Source organism: Diceros bicornis, chromosome X (assembly GCF_020826845.1).
Source record: "Diceros bicornis minor isolate mBicDic1 chromosome X, mDicBic1.mat.cur, whole genome shotgun sequence".
NCBI lineage: Eukaryota > Metazoa > Chordata > Mammalia > Perissodactyla > Rhinocerotidae > Diceros > Diceros bicornis.
Window position 1 is genome coordinate 130,913,516 of NC_080781.1, and position 14,187 is coordinate 130,927,702.

The window sequence follows — 14,187 nt, forward strand, 5'->3', positions numbered from 1 at the left end:
CTTCTTAGCTCTGGGTTGGGTGATTGTTGATAGCATCCATTAAATAACTACACGAAAAGATGACACAGTCAGAAATGAGGTAAAGACAAAGAGGAAACAGCATTAACTGTTCCCAGTTAGTAATAATATGATGTGCCCAGGCCACTCCTAGAGTCTGTAGCAAACAGCATGGTGGATGTTTCCCACAAATGAGGATCTTAATAAAGCGGGGCAATGTTTCTGAACATGTACCTGTAAATACCCTGCTCATGTGCACACGTGAGAACTGTGTGCTTCTGAAAATGCTTATTTGAAAGGCAGGGAAATCTCAAAAAGGCTTTCTCAAGAATGAAGTAAAGGGAACAGTAATGATCCTTAAAACCTCAGAGATACTATAAGAGATAATTCTTTGGACTATTACTAAAGTAAACTCTGCCTATGTTCATAATATGAGATTATCAGTAATTTTCTTTTAAAAATGCCCAGCGTGGTCTCCTTAGAAAACCATGATGAAAAGAAAGCCAAGAAGAGAAGGAAGGAACACAAAATATTCCCCAGAGTAAGCACAAGAATGAAGCGGAAGTCAGTGCTGTGAGAACCTGGTTTAAATGTATAGGAAATAACCTTGAAAACAGACAAATCCCAGGGCAGATTCATTAGCAGGTGAGCAAATTTTTGCTCATAATTTTGCACCCCTCTCCTCTCCTCCCCTTCTATTCTCTACCACCAAGCTTGTGGGTATTCCAAAGAATTGGGGATTTTACAGACTCTGGAGTGGGTATGAAAAGGACAGGGGGCAGTGACGACTTGAACTAAAGCCACTCTCCTCCAGGATTGAGGGGGGAAATGTCTTGATGCCATCAAATAAACACCCTACTCCTGGATTAAATTAGTATGACTCTAACTTTGTCCCGAATCCCCTGGGAGAGACAGGGGAGGTCCTAGGGAAAGCACGTCCTGAGGGGAACTTCAAAGCTCTTGGCCCAAACTTCACCTCCCTCTCAAACTCCAGTGACTCTTTCACTGAGCGCCTTCCTTTAATCGAATCACAACCACCTGGACTACTAATAAGAGGAAAAAGAAAGGAGGAAAGGGAAGGGAGGATGACAAAACCTATGCTCTAGTAGTTCCAGACAATGACGTGAAGAATAAAAAGAATCAAACGAAACCAGGGACTGGAACGCTGCTAAGGGCATGCTTTTGTTAACACACTTGCACAATTCTAGCTCAGCTCTATATTATATGGAAATTCCTTGTTTACCACCCTCGTAGGAGGTCCTTAAATATCTGCCTGCGAACTCCAATGATTGGGCGCTTACTAGTTAGGGGAGGCAGCCGTCCCGAGGGTGTCCAGCTCAGAGGGCTGGCTGCTCTCTCGCTTGTCCGTAAACTTCCACCCAGCGGTCTTAGCCTCCCCTCGGATGTAGTACCGACCGAGTGCCATCCTTATTTCACTTGACCGAGTCCGAGCTGCAGCCCACGGTGGAAGCTGCAAGCGCTGGGCAGAGTTCCAGGCGAGAGGGGCCAAGAGGAGTGAGCAGCGCTCCGCGGCGCTTGTCAGAGAAATGGAGCAGCGGCTCCTTTGTGGGCTGGTACATCCCCCTCCCGGGTGCACAGCGGGGACATTTGATCTGCGGGGTGATTGATAAGTGCGGGAGAGGGACCCCCGTCCCTCCCTCCTTCTCCTCCTCCTCCTCCTCTCTCCCGCTCTTCTGCCCTCCTCCCTCCCGGCGCCCTCCCTCCTTCCTGCCAGAAGCGCTGCCCGGTGGCGAGCGGCTCCAGTGGGGATCTGACTGCCCTGGGGGCGCCGCCCGCGCTCGCCGCCGTGCCCTCGCTCCTGGGCCGCGCCGGGCCGAGGCTGTGCCGGCTCCCGCGCCTCCTCGGGTCGCGGATGCTGCGGGCGCCTCCGGGGGAAGCTCCGGGCGGCGCGCTCGCTGGGTAAGTTCTGAGCACTCGGGAACGCCGTGACGACGCGGCCGGCGAGCTGGCTCCGCTCGGCCACTGCCTTCCCGGGCCTCCTCCCCTCGCGGAGGGCATGGGCTTGGGAAGACTGGGCGCCCTCAGCCCTCGCCTCCCATCCCCTCCCGGGCTGCTCGCTCCGGGACGGTCCGCGCGGGCGTGGTCGGGCTCAGGGTGTCGCGCAGCCCCGCGGCCACCGCCGCGGAGGACGGCCCCTGCGCCCGATGTGGCTGCGGCTCCCGAAGAGAAGGCTCCGCCGGCCCGCGGTGCCCAGGCCCGGGACGAGGGCAGCGCGCGTGGCCGTCGGGGCTGCGGACCCCCGCGCCGGGCGCCCGGCGTCTAGCAGCGAGGGGGAGGGCAGATAGGGCTGCGCTAGCGGCCGGTGCCCGGTGCCCGGCGACGGGGTACTCGCCGAGCTCCCTGGTCGCCCAGAAGAGTCCCTCAGGAATGGCATTCACCCGGGAATGGGAGAAGGCGGCCGTGGACAGGAAGTTGACCCCCGCCCCCCACCGCAGCCCGGCTGGACTCCCGTAATCCCCATGGTGGCCTGCGGGCGGCCGGGTCAAAGGGGGGCTGTCCGCCCGCCGGCACTCACCGCGCCCCGTGGAAGCACTGGCGACCCGAGCCAGGCTCTACTCGCTTAGATGCCAGAGAGACTGAGGTGACGAAGTCCCCGTTTATGCCTCCCTCGCCCCAGCGAGGACAGGGAGCGTGTGCCTTATTTTAGCGTCCGCCTCTGCCTCCCTTGGGCTCCCAGTTCACCAAGAACCTTCCCACCGCCTTATAAGCCCGCTCTGCTAGCGGCGTGCTGCGGCGGTTCCTCCCGAGACGCCAGGCCAAAGGAAACTTCCTTCAAGTGCTTTACCGGGGTTGAGGTTGATTCGTTCCCAATAACTATGTTTGGAAAAGCGGCTGTGGAAGCTCAGCCAGCTAGCTTACCACCGCATTTCCTTCACTCTATAACTGTCAAGAATTTCAAGCGCCCCCAGCTTCCTCCCCAATCTCTCTCTGAAATTCCTAAGAAAATAGCCTCTATCCTCAAGGAGTATTGACAGCATCATCTATGTCTTGAAGGAAATGACTATATTTGAGAACTAAAACTAATATTCGATATTTCACCTTCAAATACAATTTCTAAAAAAGACACATTTCGGTAAACCACCACCACCACTATTTAAGTTTGGGTAGATAGTTCTTCTCTAATTCATATTAAGCAGCAGTGAGCTTTTTGGAAAGCTGCTGGACTGGGACTCAGAATCCCTGGGTTCTGTTTCTAATTTTATAGATTCTTGAACTTAATCAAGTCAGCACTTTCCCTGGTTGAGGAATGTCCTCATCTATAAAATGAATGTGATTTCAAAGGTCTTGTCCAGCTCTCATGTTGGCTTCTACTTCAATGAAATATTAACCTAATTAATAAACGGTTGTTAAATGAATGACTGAATAAACCATATCTCTCTAGGAACTATGTATATTTAATATTTGGAGATATGTAGAGACAAATGCCCCTTTGCTATGAAAGGAAGCTTAATAGTGCTCACACTGCATCACTCTGCTTGCATTTAATGATGCAATTGCAATGGACAGTAGGAGGCTATCACAGGGCTGCCCCCTCCCCCTCTGAGGGAAGCTCATCTCAATGTTGCCCTTTGGCATAGAGAAGGAAAATTTGAGGCCCCAGAAAGGAAGGATCTTGCCCAAGACGGAGCAAGAATACAGGATGGGCAGGGGGCTCATGATGTCTGGTCCAAGGCTCTTTCTGGAAGGAGAAGGAGGGGGAAAGGAGAAAGCTCGAGAAAAATTCCAGAAGAGACAACCAGAGCCACAGGTTGCCTTAGTGCCTAAGTTTATAAACTATCTCGAGTCCTTCTTGGGGAGGAAAGAGCTTGTGCAAGCTGAACAAGCCTAGCACTTGAGCTTAACAGGGAAGGAGGAGGGGAGAAGCAAGGGGGCTTTCAGTTCTCAGACGGCTCATTTTGCCTATGTGATTGTCTCTATTCCGCATTTGGTCTAGCAATGGGACCCTGTGTTGACTCTGTCTGCAGCAGCCTGGGACTGAAGAGGAGGGGAAAGCAAGCTGAAATGTTTTACAGGACAGGCACATGGCTTGGTCAATTCCTTTTTCCACTCTCTTGCATTCCCTCCTTTTCCTGCCTCATTTCCCCCATCCCCACCAGAGGCAGCCCCTGACCGTTCCGGCAACAGCGGACATTCACATCTAGCAAATGGACTCCACACTAGGAGACTCCTGGGTCCAGGGGACCTTAAGATAATTAAGAAAAAATGAGATAATGAAAGCAAAAACGAAACACCTGGCCATTAATAATGATATGGAAAGATTATCTGAATCCCATTGAATCTCAGAGCTGGGAGGGCCCGTATACTCCACCCTCTTTTGCCAATGAGGACGGGAAGATCCAGAAACAAGTGACATACCTGGCAACAGAGCTAGATCAGAACCCAGGCCTATTGGGTCTCAGGCCAGGACTCCTTTCATCTCCCCTTTCTGTCTCGGGAGCCAGTCTTCCTGCATTGCCACCTTCTGTTCTCCTAGCTCCCCTGCCCCTGGAGCCTGGAGGGCTTAGGCACCCTTCTGTGGGCTCCCACTCCCAGCTGAAGCTCAGCCTGGTAGTGCCTTTCTGACACCCACTCCTCTTCTCCTTCCTTCAGGCAAAAAGCACACGTTTAAACCTCATTATCTGACTAAGTATAAACCTCAGGGGGGGAAGGGTTTTGTTGTTGTTGATCTCAGTCTATAAGCTAACATTGAGCTGGCTTTCCGAATCCAGGCAAATATCTATTTGGCCAGTCACCACCCAGAAAGTAATTCTCTCAGCACTGAAACAAAGCTCTGTATGTAAAGCATAAATCCCCTAGGAGAACTCCTCACCCTCCTACACAGACATACTGGTGCGCACACACACCCCACTCTCCGCACCAAGAGCATCTGAGCTAGGAGGCTGGCAGGCGGGCCCTAGTTCTGTAGCAAAGAGGCAGTCTCCTACATCTCTACACAGACACACACACACACACACACACACACTCACACACACACACACACACACCCCTTGCTGGGCAGATCTGGACCCCTGCTTGGGAATCTGGAATGAGACCTCCCAGGAATGGCCAGGAGGGAGGGGCAGGTGGAGAACCACTCAGAAGGGCTGGAGGAGTCCAGGCGGTGCCGGCCCTTTAGCGGGGCCCCTCCTGGAGAACCCCTCTCCAGGAGCTTCGCCAGCCTCTCGCCACCCGCTGGGTTGGAGGTGGAGTAGTTCAGAATCAACTGACGCAGCCCGGATTTGAGCTTTGCAAAGCCACTCGCAGGGAAAGGAAGCATCTGCCCCTCCCTCCCCCACAGCGCGCCCTCAATCCACTGCCTGCCCCCTCCCCCTGTGACGTCACCCTAGCCCTGTCCCGGGGAACCTGCAAAGCCTCTCAAATTCAAACTGCTAGGCGCACTGCTGCCGCTGCCACCGGATTGGAAGCGCGCGCCCAGGCTCGGCCGTCGCCGCCGCCCGCCGACCGGGCCGGCCGGCTCCCCCACCTCCCTACGCAGTCGCACCCCGGGTTCCCGTCGGCTCAGCTTCGCGCCGCTCCAACCCTCCTCTTCCTCTCCTGCCGCCTGCCGGATTTCTAATTTCGGCGCACCCCCCAGCCAAATTAAGTCAACGGAAAGCAGGGCATCCCCCCCGGACGCGGCGTCTCCTTTTACCTTTCCTTCTCTTTCTGAAGATGCTAAACTACCGGCGGACTGCAGAGGAGAGGGGTCCCGTCTTCTCCTGATGTGTGAGTAACCCCCACACCGCCCTATCTTTGCTCTTCCATTCTCCCCCCTCCCCCGCCGCCAGTCCCCTGATTTTCCCACCCCCTTTTTGCGCAGTTAAAAAAAAAAAGTAAAGCAATTTCTGCTGCGAGCCCAAGAGGGGCGAGCCGCCCGAGATCTCTTCAAGATACCCCAGGGGAGGAGGAGATGGGCTGGATTTAGTAGGACAACTCTGTTACTAATGACTCCGCGGCTGGCTGCGACCCGCCGGGAAATCAGGTGCAAGCATGTGTGTTCGGGGACGTGTGTGTGGGTGGGCTGGGGCGGGGGAGGGGAGGAGAGAAGAAACCGCTTTGAAAAACGCAGTGATTTCATTCTGCCTTGTGGCCCACTCCTCGCATTCTCCATCCCTCCCACTCCGCCCCCTTGCTTTGCCATTTTAATCGGGCTTCCTTGTTTCTTTCTCCCCCGCATCCTGCTCTCTCCCGCCTCCCCCCCACCAAGGTTTGCCTGTAGGTACCTGAGCTGACACCGACGGTGCCTAAAGATGCTGAGCGGCGTTTGGTTCCTCAGTGTGTTAACCGTGGCCGGGATCTTACGGACGGAGAGTCGCAAAACTGCCAAAGACATTTGCAAGATCCGCTGCCTGTGCGAAGAGAAGGAAAACGTACTGAATATTAACTGCGAAAACAAAGGATTTACAACTGTCAGCCTGCTCCAGCCCCCCCAGTATCGAATCTATCAGCTTTTCCTCAATGGAAACCTCCTGACGAGACTGTACCCGAACGAGTTCGTCAATTACTCCAACGCGGTAACTCTCCACCTAGGTAACAACGGGTTGCAGGAGATCCGAACTGGGGCGTTCAGCGGCCTGAAGACCCTCAAGAGACTGCACCTTAACAACAACAAGCTCGAGGTGCTGAGAGAGGACACCTTCCTGGGCCTGGAGAGCCTCGAGTACCTCCAGGCTGACTACAATTACATTAGTGCTATCGAGGCAGGGGCATTCAGCAAACTGAATAAGCTCAAAGTGCTCATCCTGAATGACAACCTTCTGCTCTCGCTGCCCAGCAATGTGTTCCGCTTTGTCCTGCTGACCCACTTAGACCTGAGAGGGAATAGGCTGAAAGTGATGCCTTTCGCTGGTGTCCTTGAACATATCGGAGGGATTATGGAGATTCAGCTGGAGGAAAACCCATGGAACTGCACTTGTGACTTACTTCCTCTCAAGGCTTGGCTGGACACCATAACTGTTTTTGTGGGGGAGATTGTCTGTGAAACTCCCTTTAGATTGCATGGGAAAGATGTGACCCAACTGACCAGGCAAGACCTCTGTCCCAGAAAAAGTACGGGTGAGTCCAGTCAAAGGGGCAGCCATGCTGACACACACATCCAAAGGCTGTCACCTACAATGAATCCTGCTCTCAACCCAACCAGGGCTCCAAAAGCCAGCCGGCCACCCAAAATGAGAAATCGTCCAACTCCCCGGGTCACTGTGTCGAAGGACAGGCAGAGCTTTGGACCTATCATGGTGTACCAGACCAAGTCCCCTGTGCCCCTCACCTGCCCAAGTAGCTGTGTCTGCACCTCTCAGAGCTCAGACAATGGTCTAAACGTTAACTGCCAAGAAAGGAAGTTCACTAATATCTCCGACCTGCAGCCCAAACCTACCAGTCCAAAGAAACTCTACCTAACAGGGAACTATCTTCAAACTGTCTACAAGAACGACCTCCTAGAATACAGTTCTTTGGATTTGTTGCATTTAGGAAACAACAGGATTGCAGTCATTCAGGAAGGTGCCTTCACAAACCTGACCAGTTTACGCAGACTTTATCTGAATGGCAATTACCTTGAAGTGCTGTATCCTTCTATGTTTGATGGACTGCAGAGCTTGCAGTATCTCTATTTAGAGTATAATGTCATTAAGGAAATTAAGCCACTGACCTTTGATGCTTTGATTAACCTCCAGCTACTGTTTCTGAATAACAACCTGCTACGGTCCTTACCTGATAATATATTTGGGGGCACGGCCCTCACCAGGCTGAATCTGAGAAACAATCATTTTTCTCATCTGCCTGTGAAAGGGGTTCTCGATCAGCTTCCAGCTTTTATCCAGATAGATCTGCAAGAGAACCCGTGGGACTGCACCTGTGACATCATGGGGCTAAAGGACTGGACGGAACATGCCAATTCTCCTGTCGTCATCAATGAGGTGACCTGTGAATCTCCCGCTAAGCATGCAGGGGAGATACTGAAGTTTCTGGGGAGGGAGGCTATTTGTCCAGACAGTCCAAACTTGTCAGACGGAACCATTTTGTCCATGAATCACAACACCGACACACCTCGGTTGCTTAGTGTGTCTCCCAGTTCCTATCCTGAACTGCACACTGAAGTTCCACTTTCCGTCTTAATTTTAGGATTGCTTGTTGTCTTTATCTTATCTGTCTGTTTTGGGGCTGGTTTATTCGTCTTTGTCCTGAAACGCCGAAAGGGGGTGCCTAGTGTTCCCAGGAGTGCCAACAACTTAGATGTAAGTTCCTTCCAGTTACAGTATGGGTCTTACAACACCGAGACTCAGGATAAAACGGACGGCCACGTCTATAACTATATCCCCCCACCTGTGGGTCAGATGTGCCAAAACCCCATATACATGCAGAAGGAAGGAGACCCGGTAGCCTACTACCGAAACCTGCAAGAATTCAGCTACAGCAACCTGGAGGAGAAAAAAGAAGAGCCAGCCACACTTGCTTACACAATAAGTGCCACTGAATTGCTAGAGAAGCAGGCCACACCAAGAGAGCCCGAGCTGCTGTATCAGAATATTGCTGAGCGAGTCAAGGAACTTCCCAGTGCAGGACTAGTCCACTATAACTTTTGTACCTTACCTAAAAGGCAGTTCGCCCCCTCATATGAATCTCGACGCCAAAACCAAGACAGAATCAATAAAACCGTTTTATACGGAACTCCCAGGAAATGCTTTGTGGGGCAGTCAAAACCCGACCACCCTTTACTGCAAGCTAAGCCGCAATCAGAACCAGACTACCTCGAAGTTCTGGAAAAACAAACTGCAATCAGTCAGCTGTGAAGGGAAATCATTTACAACCCTATGGCATCAAAGGATGCTGCTCCAAACTGTTGGAAGCACTGCATTTGCTTTCATGTCTGCTTGTGTTCGCCCTTTCCCAGCATCACTGGGGGACTTTGCAAATGTTTGGGGGATGGGGTGAAGCAATGATACTGCTTTGTCAAGTTTTCCTTTAAATTATTTCTCTCCTGCTCTCCCCTCCCACCTTTTTTTCCCTCCTCTCCTTAGGAATCCTCATTGAATATGAATGTTTCTACAATGCATTTTTTCATATATTTTGTTTCTTTTTTCTTCTTTTATTTTTCCAGTGTGGGAATGGGAAGAACAGATTATAGTGAATGAAGAAAGAGTAAGCAAACTTTTCAGATGAAGATGGATATTTTGTAGAAGATCTCCAAAGATCTTTTGAGACTATAAATTCTTTTGTAAATAATGATATACGGTATTTCCGTCTTCAGTTACCAAGTATAGCCACTAGGCATCACTTCTTTGTGTTAAAGTGCCTTTGCACTTTAAGTACATTACTTAAATGTTGCTTTTAGCTTTGATAAATTGAACATATTTTAATGTGTTGTATTTTTGAAATTAAAAACACTGTAAAATAGATCGAAATGTCAGCTATATTAAGTCAACGTACAGTTTGCTTGAGTTATAGAAACCAGCCTGTCATCAAATGATTCTAGTTCTAGGACTTTATAGATTTAACTGTAAAATATCTCCTTTCCTCTGGGTTTGTTCTAAGTAATTTTATTTAAGTCAACTAAGGGGATCTAACAGTGGACTAGAGGTAATAAACCACCTCAGTTGGGATTAGTAATTCATTAATAAAATATATTTAACCCAATATCAGAGTGAATTGAACAATTAATGCCCTTCCGTAAATCATTATTTTACACTAACATGGTCAGTGTTTTAGATTATTTTCCTAATTGAGTACATTACACAACTTGTAATATATTTTTTCTGCATTAAATTAGATATTTTTATATATTTAAATGAAAGAGTCTGTATTTCTAACTTTTTAATTGAAATTAATATTTTTTCTGCCTATTGAAACATTTTCTATAAACATACACCAGTAGAGGCCGCCACACACCTCATTTAATAAAGACATAGGAGCCATTAAATACCTTGAAGGAAGACTTCAAAGGTGAGAGTCAAACTTCCCAAGTAAGTTCTCTGCAAATTCAAGGCAGCAGAGACAAATGTATACATTACTTTCTATTTCTTTTAGGATTAAAGGTTAGGGTCAGAATCCTTCTCAATTTTCACATTTTCAGACAAAGCAGCGTTTTCCTCTTGAGTTTATTGAAGCGTTAATGGGGTGCTATCACATCATGTGCTATTTGCATTTCCGAATCGATTAGTAAGTCCCTAACCCCAAGACAGCACGCATCTTGCTTCTTCTGCATTCTTGAGGCATGTGTTACTTGAATTTTTCCTTGTCAGCTTGAGCAAGCCTTTCTTTTTGGTCTTAGCATTAAAATGATTTTAACTAACCTAGTCTATATAACATTTCTGAAGCCTTATTAGCCTGTAAATAATTTTCAGATGCAAACATTATTGTGTGATTTAAACAAACAGCCCTTCTTTACAACAAAAAATAGTTTTGTTTTGTCTATTGTAAATCCTTATGCAACTGGGATGGTGATCTGCATATAAAGTAGTCCAGCTTTTCAAATCCTTATTAAAGCAATTGATGGTGTCTGAAAGAAGCACACTGTTTCCTTTTCATAAATAGGTTACTGAACATAATAATCCTTTATTATCATGTGGAGATTGAAGTGGATCCTGATATCTTACTTTTAAAGCTTTAAAATGACCAATAGTATGTTGTCTGTCACTATAAACAATTCATGTGATAGGCTTTCAATTAGAAATTACTTAAATCCAAATTATTTGGATTAATAACTACTGGTACAAAATAGTTTTTTTTTTTTTTTAACAATAGAAGGTAATTGTGTATATATAAATGTAAAGGGCGTTCAGGAAAAAATGCCTCTAACAAGCTAAAATCTCTGAATATATACAGTGACAAGCTAACGTGTTCATTCTTTGATTAGAGATCATAATTCCTCTTAAATCTATTAGATCAAAGATGAAAATGGTGGGCTGAAATGATCTACAAGACAGTTCATGTACAGAGATTTTACATTTCATAGAAGAGGAGCAAGAGTATTATGCTAGTTGAACTTGGAGATAGCTCCTGGAAACCATTTTCTCTCTCCTCTTTGAGTGAAGTACTTATATATATTATATGTATAAAAGAGTTTCAAAAACCCTCTTGTGGCTGCTCTCATTTGGTGCAATGATAAATACAGAATACAGAGGTAGGTATTTTGGGAAGTGATTATGAAGGCAAATTTAGTATATATATTCTATTAAAGATAGTTTTTAGGTTTAAACTATATGACTAGAACTACTGACATAGTGATTCCACTTCAGTGTTTGTTCTTATTCTCCAGAAAGTAAAGTCATTCCTGTAAAATACCATTATCCATAGAAAAACTAATTCATTAATCTTAAATAGAGATAGCTTAATATTCATTTAGTTACATGATTTTAAAGAGGCCTCCTGGAAGAACAATTCATAAACTCTTTCGCTTAATAATTATGGTTTAATTCTAGATTCTCATGCTTCTTAGATTTGTACTTTATTTGTATTAGATTTTAAGGTGACATCGTTTGAATGTGGTCCAGACTATTTCATCTAAAGGCATAATACACCATATACTTTGAAGCTTTATTTTCTAATGCAATCACAAACACTGAGTTTACTAACTTATTAGCATACCCACTGACTATATTGTTTTGTTTTATCCACTCAAGTGCTTTCAAACATATTTTATTTTAGGATTTTTATTTTTATCTCCTACAGCTGGATTTTGCTATTTCACTTTTATTTCACATGCAGCTTGTAAAGGGTATGAGCATCAGCACAGCGAAATGGTTCCAGCCAACAGAATGCGATCTCCCCTGGCCCTGCCTGGAACAGATCTATATGTCTGGCCCTACAAATGACAAATGGTAATTCCCTTTGATTCTAGTTCTTAATTAGTTTCTTTCACTGTTTCTGAATATACCTGTGGCTAAGTTTGTATTGAAACACTCAAAAGCACCACTTCTCAGTCTGGACACAAATGCCAAGAGTCTAATTTGGTTCTGGACTTTGTTCAACCTGTGTGCCTTGTTAGTTTCCTCCAGCAGTTGGTGAGTAAGGAAATGACCCTTCAATATCCTCTGCTTTGTCCTCTGACCTCTAAGGTGATTTAATTTTTCTAAATATTTCCATGTCATCAAGGGCTCAATATTTTATGGATTTTACAAAAAGTGTATAAGGAACGATAGCGAGGGTCTGTGATTTTTCAGACTCTGGAAATTCATTTTAATTGTACACCTTCCAGAAATATACTGGATTGGATGCTAGAGTGAAGAAAGCCTTCCAGACAATTCTCCCAATCCAATCACTTCATTCATTCATTCATTAAATAAATATTTATTGAGTTCTTACTTCCTAGGTGCCAGGCTCTATACTGTGTGCTGAGGGGGCACAGAGATACAGTAGACAGGATCTCTGCCCCACTCCTCCCCTCAGACCCTCCACAGTGAGCATAGTGCTAATAAAGGAGAACCTTATCTGAATGACAATCACCCAGAGTAAAAGGTGGGAACAGTAATGAAGTGCAGGAAGTTGGGTTTTTAAAGGTGATTCTGTGCAATGAAGTATAAAACTGGTATATTATCAATAGACTAGCTACAATGTAACCACCATTAACATCTCTTTAGAGTTACACAGCTAAAAAGGAAAAAAAACCCACAAACATAAAATAAAGTAAAATAAAACAAATTTCTGCAGAATAGGGCCCAATATTATGGCCTGAAGATAGCTATATACTTGTGCTATCTAAAGATCTACATTGTAAAGATGAGTCCCAAAATTGTAAATACGAAATCACAAATGTACTTCAACTTTCTGGAATATCCATATTTTAGAGGCAATATTTACTTTATATTTCAGTGGTTTAAAAGATAACATTCTGGCTTAAGTGTCTTTTACCGATACAATAAGACATTAACCTAAATCCTGAGAGAGAAAATTAAGTATTGTATATAGGTGTACTTTGCTTCTCCCAATGGTTGTGCAAAAAGTCACGTGTAAATTGAAGTTTTGTAAATCAAGTTGTATTTTAAATGCATTAGGGGAGCTGCCATTTAGAGGAAACTTGTGAATCCTTTTATAAAGCAGAAAACCATTTTATAATACAAGTAATCACTCTCTAACTTCTCTGTTTTGTATGTTTGGATTTTCAATACCGACTTCGCTTAAAACAGAGCCCACCTGCATAATGAGTGTGTTTTGCCAATGCCGCTTGTGCTACCAGTATCTTGGTTGCTAAGGGCTTATACTTGAAAATCTGCTGCAGTTTTGTGCGAATTGAGCTACCAAACAATTCTATGGCGGCGCAGCAGCATTCCTGAACAGTCTGAGTAGGTAACCCATTTCAACTCAATTGAACACAGGACTCTTCTGCTCAGCAGCGTCTCCTCGCTCAGATGTGGCCATGTTTCATTAGAGGGTAGAGTGACTCCTGTATTCACATCCAATAAAGTGCTTAGAGTCACAGGTTTTATAATAAATATGTTATTATGTAAACATATTGAATTGCATGTGTGTTGGAATTTTTTAGCAGTATTTTAGCTTGAAAATACTTGTACCAATACTGTTAGATTTAGTCGCAAATAACTGTTCTCAAGTTATTGGAATAAATGGCAAATTAAACAAGCTCTCGTGTAAATAGACTTCTGTGCCAAATAGTGACATTGTTTCAAAAAATGAATGTCATATTTTGGGCTATTAATAGGCAAAATGAAATACTGCAAACTGATCAAATGATATTGTGTTTTATTTGATAAACTGTTTACACAGTTATTTTATGCTGTAGTTAGCTTTTAGTTAATAAATAATTATTCACAAAAATGAACATCTGAATTAGGTAGAAAAATTCTTTAAAATCTTAAGAGGAATTAATGACAAAGTATCACTGGAACCATCCTCTTTGCCTTGATATATGCTGTTTTAATGTTTACAAATTAAGGTCTTTTATTCTTTATATGATAATAATTTACATATTAAGGGTACAATGAGTTTTTAAAAAACATATTAATACTTTTCCATGAATGTCCATTAGTATCAGACTTAAAATATTAAAAGTAAAAAGAACAAAAACAATTCAAATAAAGATGTCTCTCTAGGAATTGAAAGAAAGTCTACTGATTTCCCACTCCCACCACACACACTCACCCACACCACAGCCAACCATTTTTTATTATAAAATTCTATCTAATACTGTAAGTGATCTAATAAATTTATATTTTATAAGAGTCAGATTGACATGCAAAG

General features: G+C 45.3%; 1 protein-coding gene across 3 annotated transcripts; it reads left to right on the forward strand.

Moving 5' to 3' along the window:
* The first annotated feature begins 1,737 nt into the window (after nucleotides 1-1,737).
* Nucleotides 1,738-9,754, forward strand: SLITRK2 (SLIT and NTRK like family member 2). Of its 3 annotated transcripts, XM_058534850.1 has the most exons (3): nucleotides 1,738-1,917; nucleotides 5,671-5,724; nucleotides 6,206-9,754. In XM_058534850.1, the coding sequence occupies exon 3, from the start codon at nucleotides 6,249-6,251 to the stop codon at nucleotides 8,784-8,786; it is 2,538 nt and encodes an 845-aa protein (XP_058390833.1). In that variant the 5' UTR covers nucleotides 1,738-1,917; nucleotides 5,671-5,724; nucleotides 6,206-6,248; the 3' UTR covers nucleotides 8,787-9,754. The 3 variants fall into 3 exon arrangements, with proteins under 3 accessions (XP_058390833.1, XP_058390832.1, XP_058390834.1); XM_058534849.1 differs by lacking the exon at nucleotides 1,738-1,917 and having other exon boundaries at nucleotides 5,448-5,724; XM_058534851.1 differs by lacking the exons at nucleotides 1,738-1,917; nucleotides 5,671-5,724 and adding an exon at nucleotides 5,809-5,980.
* Nucleotides 9,755-14,187: the final 4,433 nt, after the last annotated feature.

What these genes read in the sequence shown, in the direction of transcription:
- SLITRK2 (XM_058534850.1), top strand. Translation starts at nt 6,249, where the DNA reads ATGCTGAGCGGCGTTTGGTTCCTCAGTGTGTTAACCGTGGCCGGGATC.